Here is a 15,820-nt window from a genome sequence, read left to right as displayed (position 1 = left end):
AAAGAAATCTTCTTGTCAATTACTCTAACACAAAGAGGAAATGGAGTTCTACAGATAGCAGCCTGCTCTAACAATCAATGGCAAGCTATACTCCCTAATTAATAAAGTCCTTAGGGGAAAGATAGTGGCTTTTCTTCATCATATTCCAAGTTTCTGATTCAAATACTGTTAAGACTTTCTCATTATCAAGAACAGTACCCTTTCCATAAACTGTATTTCAAGGAACCCTTCTGACCACCATCTCCTAACTCCCTGGCCATCTCCTCAGTACTTCGGCTCCAACAATTCTTTCCTCCTTCACATCACTGACTTTGTCCCTGTCTGCTTATGTCTTCCCTTCTCTCTGAAATGGAACTACATTTCACAGCCCATCATTATAATCATTCTCTTGTCCCCAACTCCCTCCATCATACTGGCCTGGCAGAATCTAACCCTGACTAAAGCCAAGTGATACTAGTAATATTGCTTATCTTATTAATTAATCTATGTATTGTTTTATTTGATTGTTATTCCTCCTCCACACTTGCACCTGAGCATCTGAAGAAAGACAACCATGCCAAATGGTCTCTCCTGAAATCCTTGGCGACTAACATCAAGTAAGCCCTTCAATATGCTGGGCGATTTAACTCCCTCTCCCTGGTCAACAGTCACCTGCAGCGGGAAAGCCACTGCAGGCAGGCCGCACGTTCACGTCACTCCTCAACCCTGTAACACCTCTTGCCTCCTCTTCCTTCCAAGATGATAACCTGACTTCCTCTTCCACTGAACCATCTGAAAGCTTCTAAGTCTACCACTTAGCCACAGGGGAGCCTTCTACTCTGCTCTCCCCTCTTAAAAGATGAACTGTGGCCACTCCCTCCACATGCGCACTGAATTTTTGCCTGTAGTCTAGCCTAGGATGTCTTTCCTTCAGTGCTACCCTTTCTCCCCTCCAGTCCTTTCTTTATTCTCCCAACAGAATAACAATGGTGATGTGTGTGTGTTAGTGGCTCAGTCAAGTCCAACTCTTTGTGACCCCAAGCCCACCAGACTACTCTGTCCGTGGGATTCTCCAGGCAAGAATACTGGAGTGGGCTGCCATTCTCTTCTCCAGGGGATCTTCCTGACCCAGGGGACTGAACCCAGGTCTCCTGCATTGCAGGCCAGACTCTTTACCCTCTGAGCCACCAGGGAAGTCCAAAGTGAAAGTGTCAGCTGCTCAGCAGTGTCCGACTCTTTGCAATCCCATGGACTATACGTGGCTTTCCAAGCTTCTCTGACCATGGAATTCTCCAAGAAAGAACACTGGGGTGGGTAGCCATTCCCTTCTCCTGGAAAATCTTCCTGACCCAGGGATCGAACCTAAACCTCCTGCACTGCAGGCAGATTCTCTACTGTCTGAGCCACCAGGGAACAGAGAGCTTACCAACCGTGGCAGAAGACTCTAAGATGGCCTCAATGACCCCCACCCGCTGATACCTGCACCCTGGTGTAACACCCTGCCTACATCCGCCCAACTAAGCCACGCCAGGAAACTCCTGAGCCACAGAAACTAAGATATCAAAAGTGCGTGCTATTTTATGCTACTAAGCCTGTGGTGATATGTTATATAGCAATAGATAACAAACACGTTAAGTGACATTTAATATATTTAAATGTTTTAAATAAATTAACCATTTAATTCTCACACAATCTGTTTATTTTTTCCATTTTACAAGTGAGGAAACTGAGGCACGGGGAAGTGAGCAAATGGACTCTCGGTCACACCCCTGGAAAGGGCAGGCTCCTTCATCCTTCCCACCCGCTGTCCAGTGTCTCTGCCTCTCTCCACCGCAAGGCTCTGAGTGAGCTGTCTCTGCTGGCTGACCACAGTTCCTTCTCTGCTGCTGTGTTCTGCTCTAGACAGGCTCTCCCCTCCACCACTCCACTAACACGGCTGCCTGTGCTTAAAAAGCTCTCCGCAATGTCAAGCCAACGTTCAGTTCTCATCTTGCAGACCTATCAGATTATCTGAGACTTAATTGTCTCCTCCTCCTCCAAACGCTTTCTTCACTTGGCGTCAGGTCACCACAGTCTCTCGTGATTTTCCTCCCACTTCTCCACACTCTCCTTTTTCGGTCTCCACATACCTAGATTCTCATCTTCCTGACCTTTTAACCTGAGAGGGCCCTGATTTCAGTCCTCAAGCCTCTCTTCTCTGTCCACACTCGTTTTTACGTAGCCTCATCCAATCCCAAGGTTTTAAATCCCATCTCTGTAACTACAACTCCCAAATTTACAGCTCTCCCCTAAAGTCCCAAATTATACAACCAGCTGCTTACTCAAACTCTCCATCTGAATATTCAGGAGACATTTCAAACTCAAAATCTCCACTCAAGAACTGATTCTTACTCATGAACCTATTCCTCCGGCAACCTTCCATAATGTAGTAAAAGTCACCTCCATCCTTCCAGGTACTCCGTCTGAAACCATGGATTTACCCTGAATAGCTCCTTTTTCTCATGTTCCACATCCAATCAACTGACATAGCCTGTCAGCAATACCTTCAAATTATATCTGGACTCCATGTCCTTCTCACCAATTCCAGGGCTACCACCCTAATCCAGGCCACCATCATCTCTTGTAGGATTATCATCCGTGTCCACTTTAGTCCCAGTACAGCAGCCAGAGTGACCATATTAAAACAGAAGTCAGATGACACTGTTCTGTTCAAAGCCTTTCGGTTTATTTAACAGACATCTACATAATGCTTACTACGTGCCAGATACTTTCCTAAGCACTTTAAAATTTTACCTCACTTGATCTTCATAACAACTTTATTATTATCCCATTTCACACAGAAGCAAGTAGGGCATCAAAAAGTTATCATTCGTCCAAAGTCTCACAATCACCAGTGGTGAAGCCAGGATTCTAACCAGGGCAGTCCGGCTCCACCATCGCCATCCACGCCTCCTCTCTATGGCTACTAGCCTCCCATGGCATTCACTGTAAAATCCTGTAATGTCTCAGATGATACAGTCCACTGAGATCCACAGCCTCACCCCCTACCACTTTCACTCACTCGACTCTAACCACACAGATCTATCAACGTTCCCAGCAGCATCCCACCTGAGGGCCTTTGATTTGCTGTTACTTCTGTCTAGAACGTTCCTCCCCCAAATATGTGAAGGGCATTCAACTCCCTTCAGGTCTCTGCTCAAGGCCCACCTTATCGGTGAGGCCCTTTCCCACCTGATTAAAATAGCATCCTCAGCTACTTTCTGCACTCTTTACCCTGAGTTACTTTTCTTCAGAGCACTCAGCACTTGCTATACACTTTCCTGTTCATTGTCATTCTCCCTCTTCACTAGAATGCAACCTGCACGAGGCAGCTGTTTTGTCCATTTTGCTTACTCTGCTGCTGCTGCTAAGTCACTTCAGTCGTGTCCGACTCTGTGCGACCCCATAGACAGCAGCCCACCAGGCTTCCCCGTCCCTGGGATTCTCCAGGCAAGAATACTAGAGCGGGTTGCCATTTCCTTCTCCAATGCATGAAAGTGAAAAGTGAAAGTGAAGTCGCTCAGTCGTGTCCAACTCTGTGCGACCCCATGGACTGCCACCTACCAGGCTCCTCCGTCCATGGGATTTTCCAGGCAAGAGTACTGGAGTGGGGTGCCACTGCCTTCTCCGTTGCTTACTCTGCCACATCCCTAACAGAAGAACAGACTAGCATGCGGTAGCAACAGAGTTATTATTTTAATGACTGGATACTGTTAAAGAAACATTAGCTACTGTTAATGTAATGACAATGATGGTGTTATCAGAATAAATCCAGGCTATGGAATTAAACTTTAATAAATCTCATTGCATTATCAAAGGGAAACCTATTCCAGAGATCTACCTTAAAATAAGGGGGAGAAGGGGAAAACACCCGTAGAGTGAAACATTTTCCAGCCTGCCATTGTCCCCTTATTGCTGGTTCCCTGACACACTGCTAAGGTAAAGGGAAGACAAGAATGTTTCAGAGCTCCTGTTGAGACCACAGTTCTTCAATACATAACCAGGTCAGAAGACCCTGTGGTCAAACTGCCTGAGACCACAATTCAGGCCATCAAACAAGACAACAGTTCTAAGTGAAGTAACTACGTATTATAAAATAAATTTAAGAATCATATTCAGTACAATAATTGAATCTAATACAAGCAACTGGCCAACTTAAAAAAAAGATTATGTGCCTGAAGTTAATTGATAAAAACAAGTCTGGAACTCATACTGCATTGTCATCATTATTAAAATAAAACGGAAAGTTCCTAAGGTAAGCCTACTAGCTTATTTAATTCAAAAGGTTGCCAAAATACTATACCCTTGTAAGGAAAACTAGAATACAATGATGACAGTATGTCAATCATATATAACTTTTTATACCAAGAGATTATGGAAATGGGCTTCCCAAAAGCTCCAACGCATTAAGTTGGGAAGAGGCCTTCGCTGGTGGTCCAGCGGTTAGGAGTTCACCTTGCAATGCAGGGGACACTAGTTCAATCCCTGGTCCAGGAAGATCCCACATGCCCCAGGGCAACGAAGCCAGCGAATGCAGCTACCAAAGGCCATCGGCCCTACAGCCCAGGCTCTGCAACCAAAGAAGCCACTGCAGTGAGAAGCCCGGGCACCACCACCAGAGAAATCCTGCAGACAGCGGCGAAGACCCAGCAGAGCCAAAAATAAATAAACAAATATTTAAAGAAAAAAAAGGGGGAAGGAAACGGAAAAAATAATGGTACATATGGTTCCCAGGCTCCACAATTTTTTTGGACAGCTGATATTTTTAATTAAAACATTACATTCTATCTTTAAGTAAAGCTGTATATTTAAGGTGTACAACATGGTTTTATACGCACATGAAACAATTAAGCCAGTCAAGCTAATTAACATATTATCTCTTCACATAATTACCTTTGTTTCTAGATGAGGACATCTGAATTCTATTCTGAGTAAATTTCCCCCAAACACTCCTGTCAACTTGTCACTTGTGAGATAGCTGTGTTGTTTCCACTGTCTCCACATTCATTAAAGAAAGGCAGATGGAGACAAGAGAACAGGTACAAGAGGGGATGTTTTCTCAGATTTCCCAAGACCAGGGAGAGTGACAGCCAATGACTCACTTCAGCATTATTTTCTCAGAGAAATTCCCTTGACCTCCAGACTATGTTCCTTTGTTATTCACACTCACAAAACAGTATTTCTTTCTTCAGTGACCTTATCTATCTGTGTGTAACTGTTTTCATTAGGACCAGTATTGCCTGAGGTCTGTGTCCGGGAGCGCACTACAGACTCTAGTTTACAGAGTATGGACCCTGTCCATTCTTGCTCATGGTAACGTACTCAGAGCCTAGAACAAATGACTGGTGGTCACTGAAAGCTTGTGGAAGAAACCCATCCGCCCGCGCACTCACTCAAGCTACAGAGTAAGGGCAACTGCGCCTTTGAAGCCAAGGGGCCGAGGTGGCGTGTACAGAGCTTGCTCCCTAAGCTTGTTTGCCAGCTTTGCTTCATCTAGTTCCCCAACAACTAGCCTCCAAAGCCATGCTGCTCCCAGGGTATACAAGCAAATTAAGAGCGCTGTGTGGACACTGGCGCGGCACCCATTTCTCCATTGAGGAATGAAGGCCTATCCCCCGAGCCGCTGGGAGTGTGGCCACAGACAGCCCGCAGTTCTTAGCTCTCTTTGGAAGTGCTTCCACTGAAGAGGTGACCAAGATCACACACTCCTCCTGGACCAAACCACCCTGTGCCCAATCCTGCGTAAATCCTTTCCTTCCACAGGGGATGATCCCAACAGCACTGCGTAACAAACCCCTGCATGCTCATCACCTCAGAACCAGCTTCCCTGGGAATCCAACATACATCAGGCAGCTTTTACTCACACGTTGTCTTGAAGGTCAATGCATTGAGCTGACAAGACCCAAGGCCATAAAAACAAATTCCCCACCCCCTCACTTCTGTTCTCCAGGGAGAAGACTCATTAAAGAGACCCAAGTGGTGGGGGGAAAGCACATTTCCTATTCCTGGCATAAGCTTTGTAGCCGTACAGACCTAAATTTGAATCACTGTTCCATGCTTGGGCAGGATAATTAACCTCCCTAAGCCTCAATTTTACCATCTGAAAAATATAGATAATTAGTACCTACTTCACAGGTTTGCTTTGTGAAATACTTGGCATATTATAAGTTTCTTTTTCTCCTCCAAGGCTTTGGGGTATCACCCATTCCAGTTTCATCTCTCCCTGGGAGATAGCTTTCACTCTGGCTGCCAATGTCCAACTGCTTATTTGTGAAAAAAGAAATGCTAAGCTTGATGGCTTTTGAGGTGTTGAATGAAAGTGAAAGTCACTCAGTCATGTCCGACTTTTTGTGACCCCATGGACTATACAGTCCATGGAACTCTCCAGGCCAGAATACTGGAGTGGGTAGCCTTTCCCTTCTCCAGTGGATCTTCTCAACCCAGAGATCGAACCCAGGTCTCCAGCATTGCAGGCAGATTCTTTACCAGCTGAGCACCAAGGGAAGCCCAATACTGGAGTGGGTAGCCTATCCCCTCTGCAGTGGATCTTCCCGATCCAGGAATCGAACTGGGGTCTCCTGCATTGCAGGTGGATTCTTTACCAACTGAGCTACTGAATGGAGGACCCAACATTCACAGAGGATGAGGTCCGTCCCTTCGGTCCTGATTCTCTCCTCCAACAAACATCAATCAAAATGCTTATAGGAGGAAGGCTGATGGGACCCGAAACACATCTTTATGCTGGCCAGAAAGTTGCTGGGCGAACCTACCACAATGCTTGTCAATACCTCCACTTGTCCATTTCCTCTAAGAAAGAGTTTTCTTATCATTCAAGCTCTGATAGGATATTCATTTCTTACAAAAACCCCACCACTCCTAAAAACGCTGTGAGCTTTATCTCCTCTTCTTCCCCATCAGGTACCCTTACCATCCAGGCAACCATAACTAGAGAAGATGACTTTTCCAGAAGTCTAAATGTTGGAAGTGAAACAATAGAACTATGCTACGATGTTCTTAAATATCACTTTCAGACCGTGATCTGGTGTCCAGTGTGCAACAGCAGTCCTGTGACCGGCTGGCAACCTGACAGTGGCAAAGACTGAGCAGCAGGAACCGGGTGATGCCCACTACAAGGGGTGAGCTCCCGGACCAGGGGAAACTGTAGTTGTTTATGTTTTTTTGAGCAGGCGATATCTATTGTAAAGTTAAATTCAGTCACGTCTATTATCTATCAAAACTTATTTAGATCATCATTCTCTTGTAGATTTAAGGTATTCAGAACTCCAGAAATGGCCTTTGTCTTGCTGTATCTCACTGTCTGCTGACCCCAGGTTAGGCAAAGCATGAGCGGGGAAGCTGGATGAAGATGTGAGGCACCGTAGGGACCACAGACGGTCTTTATTTGCAGCAGCAACGTGGACATGCTTTATTTTCTAATGGCTGACAGAGCAGCAGCAACTGCCCGACTGCCCGACTCAACTAGACTCACCTCGACTACAGGAGCTTTTCAGGTGGTGCTTACATAGACCACACCACGACACGCGTGCGCAGTGCCACAAATGATCCCAGCTGTAGGATGTGAGTGGAATGGGGCGAGAGTGCCTGACCACCATCACCTGGCCAACTGCTCTCTCCCTACAGCATTCCACTGGTCAGAACAGATACAGGCAATGGACATTCTGGTACACAATCTTCCACTCTATTTGCCTTTTCCTGAACACTCACCAGCCCTGCTCAGAACATTTTTCCCCCCTAACTAATCAACTCCATAGGCTCTTCTTAAATGTCAGCTTCCCCATGAAGTCTTCCCTGATTCCACCAGATAACTTTTTTACTGCTTAAAACTCTGAGAGATCTTCTATAACTTAAAGTATTTATCCTTTTCCTTACTTTTCTAGTGATGAAATTAATAATGAACAAATTATGAGCAAAAATGGCCCATAAACTCGTGATACTCTAGGAACTCACATATTTTGCAACAAATAATCCTCAAAGAGCAGAACTCAAGGCATGATTTATAGTAAGAATTATGAATGTATACCAAAAAGATTTAAAATTGCATGCGGTTCTATTCAAATTCTAATTTGAACAGAAAAATTCTAATTTGAACTATCATTAGTAAGACTCCTTTTTAAAGCGATAAAATGTATTCAAATGGCCATATAAGAGAGAACACCAGAATTTCTTAACTTTAGTTTAGATTTGTAACTTTCTCTTACATCATCATTTAGTCAGTCACGGCATCCTGACAACTTTTGCCGAAAAAGTTTCCTAACTCCTGAGACTTCACTATCAAATGTCTAGGATCCTGTGATAATTTTCTAATTTTGACTCTGGTTATCTTCTCTTCAAGCTTTTTTTCCCCCCGCTAAAAGAATCATTTGTAGCCCTGCCTTACTCAAAACCCTTCAAGACTCTCCTCATTTCCTGTAGACTAGAGTTAAAACCGGAGAAGGCAATGGCACCCCACTCCAGTACTCTTGCCTGGAAAATCCCATGGATGGAGGAGCCTGGAGGGCTGCAGTCCATGGGGTCGCTAAGAGTGGGGTACGACTGAGCAACTTCACTTTCACTTTTCACTTTCATGCATTGGAGAAGGAAATGGCAACCCACTCCAGTGTTCTTGCCTGGAGAATCCCAGGGACGAGGGAGCCTGGTGGGCTGCCGTCTATGGGGTCGCACAGAGTCGGACACAACTGAAGCGACTTAGCAGCAGCAGAGTTAAAACATTCCCATTTCACAACGTGACAATGTCATATGGTTCCAATCCACTACTCCAGGCATGATGTCCTCTTTGTTTTCCAGCCCACACCACATTACTGTGCATTTTCACTCCTGCATTTCAGAACCACTCTCCATGGTATGCTACGGAGATACTATGGGCCCCCCATCCAAACCTCTGTAAGGCAAACAACATGTACTGAGCATCTATTGCACTCCAAGCACAAACACATCACCTCAAACTCTCGTCATCTTTTCAAGCTCTTTCCATCTGCAATGGAGATCTCCCTAATGATATCTCTCCATTTAGCATGCAGGAGGAGAGAGATACTTGGTTACTCCATCATTTTAAATCACACTGATATCACTGTGATAAGTCAAATCAGTGCCAGAGATTAAGGCTAGGGTTGAAGAATAAGAGTTCATTTATTCATTCATGCATACATCACATTATCTGAGCTATTTACCTTACGCAAAACACAGTTCTGGGTGTGACAGGCAAGACGCCTACTCTCGTAAAATATGACTGTGCGTGTGCTTTGGAGAATGTTAATACAGGTTCAACATGCTAGTGAATAATCATAAGGGCAGGAGCAGGGGACTACAGAAGTTGAGATGGTTGGATGGCATCACCGACTCAATGGACATGAGTTTGAGTAAGCTCCGGGAGTCGGTGATGGACAAGGAAGCCTGGTGTGCTGCAGTCCATGGGGTCGCAGAGTCAGACACAATTGAGCTACTGAACTGAACTGAATCATAAGGGAGCTACATCAGAGAGGAAGACTGGAAGGGCCTCTCAGATTTAACTGATGAAAACTCAGACATGTGATAAAAGCTTTCCAAAAATCTAACAAATAAAGGTCTCTATGTTTTACTTGAGTTTTCAAGACTATCATAATCACATTTTGAATATACACATGTCTTATGAAAACTGCCTAAGAAACAACAGTCCCAATATGAAAAAGTAAGGCATAAACAGTGTACTCACTAAGTGAAGAAGTGAAAGTTGCTCAGTTGTGTCTTACTCTTTGCGACCCCTTGGACTATAGGGTCCATGGAATTCTCTAGGCCAGAATACTGGAGTGGTAGCCTTTCCCTTCTCCAGGGCATCTTCCCAACCCAGGGATCAAACCTAGGTCTCCCACATTGCAAGTGGATTCCTTACCAGCTGAGCTACAAGGGAAGCCCAATAAGTACTTACTAAGGGTTAATCAAAATGCTGACTTTACAAAAAAAAATTACTGACAGTTTCACCTGAGTCCCAGTCGAGCTCTAAAAGAACACTCCAGTCCACAGTCTCTCCTTCCCTGAGTTCAGAGCACTCTCAGCTCTCCTGGGAATTCCATAAGAGCCATCAACCTAAAAGAACACTTTACGAGTGAAAGTTAAGTCACTTAGTCCTGTCCAACTCTTTGGGACCCCATGGACTGTAACCTATCAGGCTCCTCTGAATGGGATTTTCCAGGCAAGGATACGGGAGTGGGTTGCCATTCCCTTCTCCAGGGGATCTTCCCCACCCAGGGATCGAACCTAGGTCTCCTGAATTGCAGGCAGATGCTTTACCATCTGAGCCACCAGGGTACTCAGAGACCAGTTCTACTTTCTGGCTCAGAAAACTACCCAGAAAGCAAACGCTCAACTTTCTTACAGAGATTGATGACTGAAATCAGTTTCAGCAAGTGGAGATGAAGAAAGTCTTCAGTCTGGGGTAAAATGCTCAACCCGGGGGGCCATCAAGACAGGAGCCCAGAAAAACCAGGTCGTGGGATAAGGAGATCCATTCCAGGCACGTTCAGACTCTTAGTTGGCTAAAACACACTGGGTGTCCCTGAACTAACGTCCTCGTCTGCAAACAAGCCTAACAACCAACCCTGCCTCTCGAGGTAAGCGAAGTTCTAACGAGAAAGCCCTAATGAGCTTTAAAAGGCGCAGAAAGTGGGACGGTCTCAAGTCACTTGTGTGTGTGTGTGGGTGTGACAGATGGTCTCAAGTCACGTGTGTGTGTGTGTGTGTGTGTGTGTGTATGTTACTTGCTCAGTTGTGTCCGACTCTTTGCAACCCCACAGACTGCAGCCCACCAGGCCCCTCTGTCCATGGGGTTCTCCAGGCAAGAACACCGGAGTGGGTTGCCATTTCCTTCTCCAAAAAGAACCATATAGAAAGAAAGAAAGTGAAGTCGCTCAGTCGTGTCCGACCCTTTGAGACCTCATGGACTGTAGCCCACCAGGTTCCTCCGTCCATGGAATTTCCCAGCCAAGTACTGGAGTGGGTTGCCAGTTCCTTCTCCTCTCAAGTCACTTAAACTACTTTAAAAGGAGCGCAAGCGGGAGCCACGCAAACCTTACCTTGACCAGCCACACTCCGGTGTTCTGTTTGGCGCCAGTCAGGTCGAGTTCTCCGCGCTCGGCCATGGGTCCGTCGCCGGCGGAGACCTGCGGACTTAGAGCAGCGGCCCGGGGAGCTGGTGACTGCGGGACGAGGGAGCGAAGCACACGGTGAACCCTGGCCGGAGGTTGACTGTGAAGAGCCCGCGGTCCAACTTCCGGGATGCCGGGAGCCCTGGGAAAGACGAACACACGCCGCCGGCAGCGGGGAACCACGCCTGCGCTCTGCGGCCGTTACTACGGCGCGCTACTGAGGACAAACTTCATCAGCGGGCAACTTCTTGAGTGGGCGTGGCTAGTTCCAGGGGCTGTGTCTGAGTAATTAAAACCGAGGTTGGGATGGGCGCAAACATCAGCAGTACATATAAAGACCAGGTCAGAGTAACAGAACAAAGTGTCAAAATAGAAAAACGGAGTTTAAAGAGACAAAGGCTGTCAGTGTATGTCCAATCCTGGCCAAGGAGAGAAAGACAGCATTTGGAGGACAGGTAGGAGAAATAAATAAAATGAATTAGCAGAGTGGTCTTTATTGAAAGGCTACCCTGAGCACCTTCAATTAAACGAGTAGGGCGCACCCCTTTAAGAGACTCCAAAACCCAGAGCCCTTTGTTTTTTGTTTGCTATTGTTTTTAATTTATTTTTAATTGAAGTATAAGCTCTTTACAATGTTGTATTAGTTTCTGCTCTAAGACAACATATGAATCTAAGTATACATGTGTCCCCTCCCTCTTGAGCCCCCCTCCAACCACACCTCTATCCCACCCCTCTAGGTTGTCACAGAACCCCGACCTGAGCTCGCTGTGCTCTACAGCAGCTACCCACGAGCTATTAATAGCTTTTTACACATGGTAGTGTATACATGTCAATGCTACGCTGGCAGTCTGTCCCGCCCTCTCCTTTCCCGGCTGTGTCCACAAGTTTGGAGCCGTTTCATGAGGTCAATGACAATAGACATGTAACAGAAAAATATGATTGTTCAACTCCCCTGCTTAAAGAGTCTCCCCTCTCTCTTCTTGTCTCTAGAATAAAATTCAATCCTCTCCACACAGGCCCTCACAGTTTGACCTCATCAAACTGTGGTGCACGCAATGCACCACACATCTAGCCCCACCTAACCCATCAGACCTCCTGGAACATATCAGAATGTTCCTCAATTATTTCAGAGCCTCTGCACACTAGATTCCCTTTACTCAGATGCCCTATTCTTCCCCTACTGCCTTCTGATTGGCAGACTCCTACTTAGGTTTCAAGATTAATGGAAATGTCTCTTCCTATGAGACCTTCTATCAACTCCCCCAGAGGAAGATCGTTTTTTCTTCCCATCACAATGTGCGATACTTAGGACTATGAGCTATAATATACTTGTTTACATATTGCCTTTGCTTTCTAGACTATGGGCTCTTCCTAGGCAGAAATGGTGGGTTTTCTTGTTGTTTAATCAAAGCATCTGGCACAAGCTGACACCACGTCAGATTTCAGTAGGCTTTGGCTGAATGAACATTTGCATGAAAAGAAACAAACAGTAAGATATTGTAAGAATGGCAAGTGACGTATTGAATCCTGCATCAGAACCATACGAGAATTGAAGAAGTTCTATGTCTGTTCAGCCTAGGGCTAGGAAAAGCTGTCAGGGCTCTGAGATCAGCTGGGAAAACCTAACAGGAAAAACAGGAGATCAGGCACGTGTTAAAGAGGAAGATCACAGTCTTGTGTGATCTTTAAGGCTCAGCAAATGGCCTTAAAAATATAAAAAGGACAAGTGGATAAAGAGAGCTGCTTTAAGCTTTGATCAAATAGAAGGAATAAATTGGACTTCCCTGTGTGGTGCAGTGGATATGAAACGAATCTGCCTGCCCGTGCAAGGGGACATGGGTTCGTTCCCTAGTCTGGGAAGATTCCACATGCTGCGGGACAGCTAAGCTTGTATGCCATAACTATGGAGCCTGTGCTCTAGAGCCCGTGAGCCACAACTACTGAGCCTGCAAGCTGCAATTGCTGAAGCCCTTGTGCCTAGAGCCTGTGCTCTGCAGTAAGAGATGCCACTGCAGTGAGAAGTCCGTGAACCTCAACTAAGAGTAGCCCTGGCTCACTGCACCTAGAGAAAGCCCACATGCAGCAATGACTCAGCTCAACCAAAAATAAATAAATATATAAATAATTAATTTTTAAAAAGAGTTTGACTCCTTTAAAGAAAAAAGAAGAAGGAATAAATTGAAATATAAGACCATAAGAGAAGAGAATTAATGTAGCCTAGATCACCCTAGTAATGAACTTCAGAGTAAAGGATTAGGACATTGACCTTGATCTATGGCTTATGGGAAGTCTTAAAATGTGTGTGTGTGTTTACAGGGATTGGGAAGAACAATCCTTCTCAGACATTGTGACATTGTTGAATAAGAACAGACTTCTCCTATTTGTCCTTTTCAAATTTCCTTCCAGCTTTAAGAGAATGCTAATGGGCCACTAGAGGAAAAGAGGATGTGGGGTCTGTGAAATGGATTCACAGATTGACTTTGGAGGCCAACATGGGAAAAGATCCTGCAGCCAGATCTGATCCAGCTTTATGTTCCTCCACCATGATCCTATACCCTTAATACGGGATTCTCACACAGGTTCCTGGGATTGCCAGGCTTGTGCTCAGCCACTCAGTCGTATCTGACTCTTAGCGACCCTTTGGCCTGTAGCTTCAAGGCTCCTCTGTCCATGGGATTTTTCAGGCAAGAATACTGGGTTGCGATTTCCTCCTCCAGGGGATCTTCCTGACCCAGGGATTGAACCTGTATGTCCTGCCTCTTCTGCACTGCAGACGGATTCTTTACTGCTGAGCCACCAGGGAAGTCCCTCCCTGGATTTCTGCTTTCAGTCAGTTAGGTATATCCAGTGCAGATATGTTAGGTATCTCTATTGCCATTCATGAGAGACACGGGTTCTATTCCTGGGTCAGGAAGATCCTCTAGAGGAGGGCATGGCAATCCACTCCAGTATTCGTGCCTGGAGAACCCCATGGATAGAGGAGCCTGGTGGGCTACAGTCCATGGTGTCACAAACAGTCAGCTATGACTGAAGTGACTTAGCACAGAGCACACATTGCCAATCATGCCAGAGATCATTGGTATTCTCTTTACTACTGGAAATAGAGTCATTAGCATCTTTAAATCTAATGAGATTAGACACCCAATTCCAGAAACCCAGAACCAATTCAGAAAACCCATCCTTAATATTCTGGTTCTCTAGGATCACTCTCAGCACCAATATCTGTATTAGTCAGCGTTCTCCAGAGAAGTACACAGCTAGCTAGCTAGCTAACTAGCTAGATGATAGGCATTTGAATGTGAACGTGAACGTGAAGTCGCTCAGTTGTGTCCGACTCTTTGCGACCCCATGGACTGTAGCCTACCAAGCTCCTCTGTCCATGGGATTTTCCAGGCAATAGTACTGGAATGGATTGCCATTTCCTTCTCCAAGGGATCTTCCCAACCCAGGGATCGAACCGGGGTCTCCCGCATCGTAGACAGACGCTTTACCTTCTGAGCCACCAGGGAAGTCCAGCTAGATGATAGGCATTTACTGTATAGGAATTAACTCACATGATTATGGAGGCTGAAAGTGAAAGTGAAAGTCGCTCATTTGTGTCTGACTCTTTGCGACCCCATGGACTATACAGTCCATGGAATTCTCCAGGCCAGAATACTGGAGTGGGTAGCTTTTCCCTTCTCCAGGGGATCTTCCCAACCCAGGAATTGAACCAGGGCCTCCTGCACTGCAGGCAGATTCTTTACCAACTGAGCTATCAGGGAAGCCCTATGGAGGCTCAGAAGTCCTAAAATCTGCAGTTGACAAGCTGAAGACCAGGAGAGCTGAAGGTATGCTTCTAGTCTGAGTTCAAAGGCCTGAGAGGCAGGAGAGATGATGATGTAATTTCCAGGCCAAATCTGAAGGCAGGAGATGATAAATGTCCCAGCTTGAAGACAGGCCGAGAGAGTGCATTCTTTCTTCCTGAACCTTTTCATCTAGTTTGGCCTTCAACTGATTGGGTGAGGCTCACCTAGATAGAGGAGGACAATCTACTTTACTTAGTCTGTTGATTCAAATGGTAATTCATTCAGAAATACCCTCAAAGGACACACCCAGAATAATGCTGGACCAAATATTTGAGCCACCTGAGGCCCAGTCACGTTGACACATAAAATTAATCATCACAGACAGATACAGAGCTCAGCACCCAAAAAGAAACTGCAAAATTCTGCATACAGAATTTCCCTGGTGACTCAGTAGTTAAGACACTGCTTCTGCAGCAGCGAGAGTGTACTCCCTGACTGGGAAACTAAGATCCCACATGCTATGCAGAGTGGCCAAAAAAGAAAAAACCACTTTACTTTCCCAGATGACTAACTAGTCAAGTTTTATTTAATCGCTGAAGGCACAAATGCAAGTCAAGGAGGGGAAGCTCGAGAACTCGCTGTTGACTGAAAATTTTTCAAGAAGACAATAGGGAATCCTCCATGTTTTGTAAATTTAGAACACCACAATGCTATTAGGTAGCCATTAGAAGATAAGCAGTAGTCAGAGGGGATGTTACAAGTGAGTTGAGGGAATTAGAATGATATTAATAGGAGCTGAGTCAATTCTCAGATTCTTGTCCTTGGCTGTCCCATATGGGCCCAATGTCTCTCTAGGGCAGAAATTCTCTTTGTTCG

At 45.5% G+C, this 15,820-nt stretch overlaps 1 protein-coding gene across 3 annotated transcripts in view; it reads right to left on the bottom strand.

The window, feature by feature from the left end:
* Positions 1 to 11,350, bottom strand: part of GTF2F2 (general transcription factor IIF subunit 2) — a 135,677-nt gene extending 124,327 nt beyond the window's left edge. For all 3 annotated transcript variants that reach the window (XM_086328899.1, XM_086328898.1, XM_086328900.1), the window contains exon 1: positions 11,085 to 11,350. In XM_086328899.1, coding sequence (XP_086185025.1) covers positions 11,085 to 11,150 — 66 coding nt within the window. In that variant the 5' untranslated portion in view covers positions 11,151 to 11,350. The remainder of the gene's footprint in view (positions 1 to 11,084) is intronic.
* Positions 11,351 to 15,820: the final 4,470 nt, after the last annotated feature.

Source organism: Bos grunniens, chromosome 12 (genome assembly GCF_055505025.1).
Source record: "Bos grunniens cultivar Pamir isolate PY7600 chromosome 12, Bosgru_T2T1.0, whole genome shotgun sequence".
Taxonomy (NCBI): Eukaryota; Metazoa; Chordata; class Mammalia; order Artiodactyla; family Bovidae; genus Bos; species Bos grunniens.
The sequence above is the reverse complement of the archived record's forward strand: the minus strand, read 5'-3'. Positions and strand labels throughout refer to the sequence as shown.